The following is a 7,647-nucleotide window of genomic DNA, read 5'->3' on the forward strand; positions in this document are numbered from 1 at the left end:
GGGGGAGGAGACACAACAGACAGGACAACAGGAAATAGGGGGATACGATGTTTGTTTACCAGGGCACCCATGAGGGTAACTAGAAACAAACAATGGCCACAAACTAAAGGAGAGCAAATTTAGATTGGACATCAGGAAAAAAAACTTCTTTACAGGGAAGGTTGCCAAAATATGGAATACACTTTGAAGGGAGGTAGTGCTATCCCCTTCCTTAGGGATATTTAAGAGGAGATTGGACAAACACCTGGATGGGATCATCTGACCCCAGCACTCTTTCCTGCCCAGGGCAGGGGGTCAGACTCAATGATCTAGTAGGTCCCTTCTGCCCCTAAAACCTATGAAATCTATGGAAGTGGTATCTTGAGTCTAATGAGGTTGAGAACCACTGCCCTGGATTCTAGTTTCTTCTGGAAAAGTGAGTGACAACATACCATTTATAAAGCTTTCAGTGAACCTAATCTGTATGAAATCTGGCCTAAATGCAAATATAAGAGAAAGCCAGATGCTCACAAATTTTCACATAAGATTCATAATTCCTCAAATAAAAAAGTTACCTTGGAACTTCCTTAATATATCTGTCATATGCTATTGTGTTCTTCCCATAATTTATCTGTTTTTGCCTTCTCGTTAGAACCACTTCATCCGTCTCAAGTTCAACTGCTACAGTAGACTCCTTTGAATCAGAACTAAAAAAAATTGAATACAAAAATATTTTACAGTAAGAGAAGTTATGTAAAACTGTTTTTATAACAAACACTCAAGTTATAATATTCCAGTAAGTTTATGAAAACACGCTACATCAAGTGAGTGTTAAAGAATACCTAACATGCAAAGAATTCAAGCAAGCAATTACTGTAGAATATTTTTTAGGTTTCTAGAGATCAAATGATGCTTACCTTCCAGAAGAGGACCTCCTTTCTCTTGAAAATTCATTTATCAAAAGCTTTCTTCTATATCTAGAAAAGATTTTATACAATGCAACTTAATTAAGGTTACTTTCAAGTAGTTTCCAATGGAGTAGATTTCTCCAACATTCATGTTATTAATCTTTAGAGATTTTGTGATGTTTAACTCAAATGTATTAAACTTTTCTTGGCACTGGGGGGGAAAAAAAATAAAAACAAAATAAAAACAAAAAACCTACAAGGAGATTTACCTTTCCCCCAAACTGGAGATTTATCTTTCCTCCATTTTCACTCCAAAACCCTTAAAGCAATTACCTAGAAGACAAGCAAGTAAGGGATGGACTCTCTCTCAGGAAAGAGAATTCGGAATTTGTTAAACAAATAATTGAAAACCTGCAGCCTACAGAGGCACTGGATTTGGCCTGTAGAGCTGGGGGGGTTCTGTGGCATTCTGGTAAAGGATGGGGAGAGGAAGGGGAAATGATTCAGACAGAAGTGGCAGCGAGGATGAGAGCTTCACCAATGTGGCAGGGTCCAAGTGCTGGCCTGCCTCAGATCTGAACTGGGTCACTACAGCTCATCATTAACAAGAATTGCTGACCAATGTGCTACAGCATCAGAAACTCAGCAATACTAGTCACTATTTTATAGGAAGAGATTACATCACTTTTTACTACTCTGCTTAGACTAAACTGGCATGAGAACAGAAAATCAGAGTTAGAATCCCATTATCACAGGTAAATGGCATTTCTTTGATTTTGCTGCTAAAATGCTGAAGTACAAAAAAGTATCTATAAATGTCATACCTATTTTTACAAAGCAGGGGTTCCCAAACTGTGGTACACATACCCCTAGGGATACTCAAGACATCTCTGGGGGGTTACATGGGAGAAACTGTGTAATGGCAGATATAATTTTCATTATAACAACTAGCATTTAAGGGGCTAAAATAGAAAATGTGTTAATAGGGGTACGCAGGCAGCTGGTAAATCTGGAAGGGGGTACACAGTAAGAAAAAGCCTGGGAACCTCTGCTATAGAGTATTATTATAATTCAATTCCCATACCACAAACCTGATTTTTTTCTTAGTAAGCCAACCAATAAACCCACTCACTCCCTTTACCTTGCAATTTCTTTATTAACATTGGTCTTCATTTCATCTTCAGCTGCAGCTCCCCAGTCTGAACACCTTGATAAAGGCCCAGGGCCCTCCGGTGTTGTAAAGCTAAAACAAACCAGCACACAGCCTGCATGAAAACTAGATCTTATAACAATTCTTCTGCCTGTAACCTTATTAAACATTGCAATGAATATGACTATTTAAATCTCAAGAAGAGTTTTAAATTCTATTTTTTCAAGCAAACACCACGGAGGCAGTCAATCCCTTATGCAGTCCACTGAAATGTAAGACAGAGCTTAGGATACACCCAACTCCATGGTTTACTCTAGAAGGCTAGCAAGAACATTAAAGGTGCAGGTCTGCTTTTCACAACAGAACGACAGCGACAGATTGCAACATCTATTTTGCTTTGACTTTTGCTTACACTTATTAACTTTGTACTCTCAATGGCAACAGAGTTGCAGAGATGAAAATTTGCCTTGTAGATTAGCGGTCTTCATATTTTTTCCATTTGTGGACCCCTTTAGAGATTTTGAATGGAGGTGCAGATGCCTTTAGATTGTAAGTGGGGTATTCGCATACTTTTGATTGACCATAGTCATCTATTGTGGATCGCTTAGACAGAGTCTGTGAAAGCTCAGAGGTCTGCGGACTAGGTTGAAAACTACTGTTGTAGACAGTCCACACAATTTAACTTTCTACTGCTAAATTGAAATTACAACACCATATACCAACTAGGGATGTAAATATTTTTAAGTTAACCATTTAATTAAACCATATTTAATAATATCCGTTTTCCATTTAAACAAAACCACGACTTCACAACAGTTAAATATCTACTCCACCTATATCTGTTATGTATTGCAGTACCTACAAGAAAGGATAGGCCTAAGCGCATATACTCTTTCAATCTATTGCAACCTTCATCCCACTGAAAACTGATACATTCCTTTCAGCTTTACAAAGCATTTAAAGCATTAAGCCATTCCGTACACAAGAGCATGGGGCCTGGAAAACAAGCAGGAAGAACTGGAAGTCCTTGCACAGTCAAGGAACTATGACGTGATTGGAATAACAGAGACATGGTGGGAGCTCACATGACTGGAGCACTGTCATGCATGGATATGAACTGTTCAGGAAAGACAGGCAGGGCAGAAGAGGAAGAAGAGCTGCACATTATGTATGATTGCTGAGAGCTGCAGTATGAAGCTGGGAGACAGGCCTGCTGAAAGTCTCTCTGGGCTAAGGTTAGAAGGGCGAGCAACAAGGGTGATGTTGTGGTGGCTGTGTGCTATAAGCCACCAGACCAGGAGGATGAGGTAGATGAGCCTTTCTTCAGACAATCAGAAGCAGTTTCCAGACCACAGGCCCGGATTCTCATGGGCAATTTTCATATCACCCTGATATCTGTTGGTAGGGCAATACAGCAGTGGTTAGGCAATCCGAGAAGTTTTTGGAGTGCTGGAGATGAACCTTAGTGCAAGTGTTGGAGAGACCAACTAGGAGCCGTTCTAGTTTTGATCTACTGCTCACAAACAGGGAAGAATTGGGGGGGGGGGGTGGAATGTAGAAGCAGAGGGCAAGATAATTGACTTCTGGATCCTGACAAAAGGAAGAAAGGAGAGAAGCAATGTGGACCCTCGACTTCAGTTCCCTGAAGGAGTCAGATTTGGCTTTTCTGATGGGCAGGATCTCCTGGGAGACCAGTCTGGGAGAAAAGGAGTCCAAGAGACTCCTAGTTGTATTTTAAAAGAAACCTTACTGAGGGTGCAGGAACAAACCCTGATGTGCAGGAAGAATAGTAAACATACAAGTGACCAGCTTGGCTGTGCAAAGAACTCTTTGGTGAGCTTAACCAAAGAAAGGAAGTTTACAAGTGGACGCTTGGACAAACAACTTGAGAGGAGTATAAAAATGCTGCTCAGGCATGCAGGGATGAAGTCAGGAAGGCCAAAGCACAACTGGAGTTGCAGCTAACAAGGGATGTGAAGGGGAACAAGAAGGGTTTCTACAAGTATATTGGTAGCAAGAGGAAAGTCAGGGACAGTGTGAGCCTCCTACTGGATGGGGGAGGCAACCTAGTGACAAGTGAGGAGGAAAAGGCTGAAGTGCTCAATGCATTTCTTACCTCTGTCTTCACAGGCAAGGTCAGCTCCCAGACTACTGCACCAGGCACTGCAGCTTGGTGAGCAGCCCTCAGTGGTAAAACATGTTAGGGACTACTTAGAAAAACCTGGATGTGTACAGCTCCATGGGGCCAAATGCAATGCATCTGAAGGTGTTGAGATAGTTGGCTGGTGTGATTGCTGGCCATTATCTTTGAAACCTCATGGCAAGTGGGGGAAGTCCTGGGTGATTGGAAAAAGGCAAATATAGTATTCATCTTTAAGAAAGGGAAGGAAGAGGATCCAGGGAATTACATACCAGTCAACCTCAGCTCAGTCCCTAGAAAAATCATGGAGCAGGTCCTTAAAGAATCTACTTGGAGATGATTAGGAACAGTAAGCATGGAGTCAGCAAGGGCAAGTTATGCCTGACCAACCTGATCACCTTCTATGATGAAATAAGTGGCTCTATGGGTATGGGAAGAGCAACAGACATAATATATACCTTGACTTTAGCACAGCTCATGATACAGTTTCCCACAACATTCTCGCAAGCTAAGGGAGTATAGGCTGGATGAATGGACTGTAAGGTGGATAGAAAACTGGCTAGAACGTTGGGCTTAGAAGGTAGCAATCAATGGCTCAACGTCTAGTTGGCAGCTGGTATCAAGTGGAGTGGGTCAGTCCTGAGGCTGGTTTTGTTCAACATTTTCATTAACAATCTAGAAGAGGTGATAGATTGCACCTTCAGCCAGTTTGGAGATGACAGCATGCCGGGGGGAAGGGGGCACAGCAGTAGATACACTGGAGGTTAGGGCCAGGATTCAAAGTGACCTAGACAAATTGGAGGATTAAGCCAAAAGAAATCTCATGAGGTTCAACAAGGACAAATGCAAAGTCCTGTACTTAGGACAGAACAATTCCATGCACCGGTACAGGCTGGGGGCTGACTGGTTGGGCAGCAGCTCTGCAGAAAAGGACCTGGGGGTTACAGTGGACAATAAGCTAAATATGAGCCAGCAGTGTGCCCTTGGTGCCAAGAAGGCTTATGGCATACTGGGCTGAATTGGTAGGAGAACTCCCAGCAGGTCAAGGGAAGTGATTATTCTGCTTATTCTGCACTGGTGAGGCCACATCTGGAGTACTGTATAGTTTTGGGCCCCCTACTACAAATAGGATGTGGAGAAGTTGGAAAGAGTCCAGCAGAGGGCAATGAAAATGGTTCGGGGGCTGGGACACATGACTTATGATGGAGAGCTGGGGGAACTGGGTTTATTTAGTGTTGAGAAAAGAAGACAGAGGGGATTTAATAGCAGCCTTCAACTCCCTGAAGGGCGTTTCCAAAAAGTATGGATCTAGACCCACTGGCAGATGACAGGACAACAAGCAATGGCCTCAAGGTGCAACAAGGGAAGTTTAGGTTAGCTATTAAGAAAAGCTCTTTCACTAGGAGGGTTGTGAAACACTGGAACAAGTTACCTAGAGGTAGTCTTTGGAAGCTTTTAAGGCCCAGCACAACAAAGCCTTGGCTGGGATAATCTAGTTGGAGATGGTCCTACTTTGAGCAGGGGGTTGGACTAGATGACCTCCTGAGGTCCCTTCCAACTCTTTCTATGATTTATGATTATCTCAAGGATTATGGTAACCATCCGTTTTGTTTTCCTAGGATGATCCCTGATTTTGGAGGCCAGTGTTGAGAGTGAAGCACAGATTAAAATGAGCATCTTAGGCACAGGGTGCAGTCCAGCAAGGAAGGGGAAGTGGTGTGGTGGCCCTGCCTGCCTTTTACAGCATGCTGTTTCACCCCTCCCTACCAGCAGCACATCCCGTGCTGACTTGAACTTTATATAGATTTATAGATTATAAGGCTGGAAAGGACCTTGGAAAAAATCATCGGGTCCAGCCCCCTGCACCAAGCAGGAAAAACAACTGGGGGTCAGGTGACCCCAGCAAGGTGACCATCTACTGCTAGGCCTCAGCATTATTAGGCAATTGGCCAGTTAATTGTATAAATTTAGACTGGCAATGTGTACAAAGTCACAATCGCATGATTAAAAGGCCTATTCCTGCTATTAAAATACAGAACAGCTCTACAGCTACTCAGCTTTAGCCTGAACATGTAGCAGGCCCCTAGAGCAGTGTTTCTCAACCCATGTCTCAACCCAAAAGTTGGTGGCAAGAAACTTAAAAAAACAAAACAAAAAAAACAAAGGATCAGCAAACTTTTAAAAATGTGTTCTCCTTTAAAAGGAAAAAAACCTTGGGAAACTGTGGGTTTCCCCTTGCAGGCTGGCCCAGTTCCAGCCTGCCAGGGGCTCCGTGCTGCACACTGGGGGCAACAGGTCAGGACTATGGGGCACCAGGGTCACACCTGGCCCTTGATGTTTACAAGTGGATCCAAATACAAATGAAATACAGGCCATCAGCCCTGCCAAACCAGCCCCTTTCTTTCCTTGGGTCACCTCCTGCAGGGCCTCCTGCTGAGCTCTTGGCCACAGGACTGCTCTCTCCTCCCACCATTTTATGCAGTCTCAGGTCCTCCTGGCCCTGGCGAGGCTGGTGAGATATCCGACCCCCTCCAGGCCCCGCGTACACTAGCAACACATCCAACTGGGAGGCAGCTCTGGGCGGGAGAACTGCAAGGTCTTCTTGTCCCTCTGTTCACACCCCCGGTCCGTTTCACTAGACCCATCCCGTGTCTCCCTTGGATAAACAGGCCCCTCACTCCCGCCTGGTGGTGTTTCCTTTTGTGCTGTGTAGCCACCCACGCGACCCCCACTCCCCCGACCCCATCAGAGACCGGCCCCGAGGAGCACCCACCTCTCAGGGCGGTCGTCCGCCGGCCTGGCCCGGGGCTGGCCCTCGTCCTCGGGCCCGCTCGACTTCCGTTGCTTCCCGTCGGCTCCGCGCTTCCTGCCGTGGGCCCAGCGCGGCGGCGCCGGGGGGCTGCGGGGACGGGACAAGCGTCAGAGAGCCTGCACTCCCCACCCACGTCTCCCACCTCCCCAACCGCCCCCCGCGGGAAGGGCCCAGCCGCTGCCTCCTCCCGACCTGCAGTCGCTGCCGCGCGCGCGGAAGGCCATGACGCAAGCAGAGCCGCTCGACCCCTCCATTCGCATCTCCCGCCGAGCGCCGACTGAGCAGTCCCGCGCCGCCTCACCCTCCTCCCCGCACCACGCATGCGCGGGTTGGCCCATGGAGCACGGGGGCGGGGGGAGTAGCGGCTCGGAATGTTCCATTCCCCACCGGCGCCATTAGGGAGGACTAATGGTATGATGGAACATTCCTCTTCCCCCCCCCTCATGTGGCGGCTCATGGACTCGTCAGGCAGCTGGCGCGTCCTGTGCGCAGCGGCCCTGGCCTTAGGGGCGTGTTGGCGGGAGAATCCAAAGCGGCGCTGGGGTGGCTTCACCGCATGCGCGGGCCTTTGCTCAGCCCTGGAGGGAAAATTAGGAGCTTTGCTCACCCTAGGGTGCATCTCTGCAGGAAAGCAAACAAGGGTGGCAGGGGGGGGGGG

General features: G+C 46.4%; 1 protein-coding gene and 1 long non-coding RNA gene across 2 annotated transcripts in view; one reads left to right on the top strand and one right to left on the bottom strand.

The window, feature by feature from the left end:
* The window catches only part of LOC109322312, a 14,121-nt gene extending 12,106 nt beyond the window's left edge, over nucleotides 1-2,015 (top strand). The window contains exon 4 of the long non-coding RNA XR_002104348.1: nucleotides 1,726-2,015. This is a non-coding gene — a long non-coding RNA (uncharacterized LOC109322312). The remainder of the gene's footprint in view (nucleotides 1-1,725) is intronic.
* The window catches only part of LOC109322311 (histone RNA hairpin-binding protein-like), a 15,539-nt gene extending 8,248 nt beyond the window's left edge, over nucleotides 1-7,291 (bottom strand). Inside the window, exons 1-5 of the mRNA XM_019553374.1 lie at nucleotides 7,182-7,291; nucleotides 6,951-7,076; nucleotides 2,029-2,130; nucleotides 897-956; nucleotides 555-686 (exon numbers count right to left, since the gene is read on the bottom strand). Of these exons, the coding sequence (XP_019408919.1) occupies nucleotides 555-686; nucleotides 897-956; nucleotides 2,029-2,130; nucleotides 6,951-7,076; nucleotides 7,182-7,249 (488 nt within the window). The 5' untranslated portion in view covers nucleotides 7,250-7,291. The remainder of the gene's footprint in view (nucleotides 1-554; nucleotides 687-896; nucleotides 957-2,028; nucleotides 2,131-6,950; nucleotides 7,077-7,181) is intronic.
* Nucleotides 7,292-7,647: the final 356 nt, after the last annotated feature.

The sequence above is a fragment of the Crocodylus porosus genome, unplaced genomic scaffold (assembly GCF_001723895.1).
Source record: "Crocodylus porosus isolate Cpor-Errol unplaced genomic scaffold, CroPor_comp1, whole genome shotgun sequence".
Taxonomy (NCBI): Eukaryota; Metazoa; Chordata; order Crocodylia; family Crocodylidae; genus Crocodylus; species Crocodylus porosus.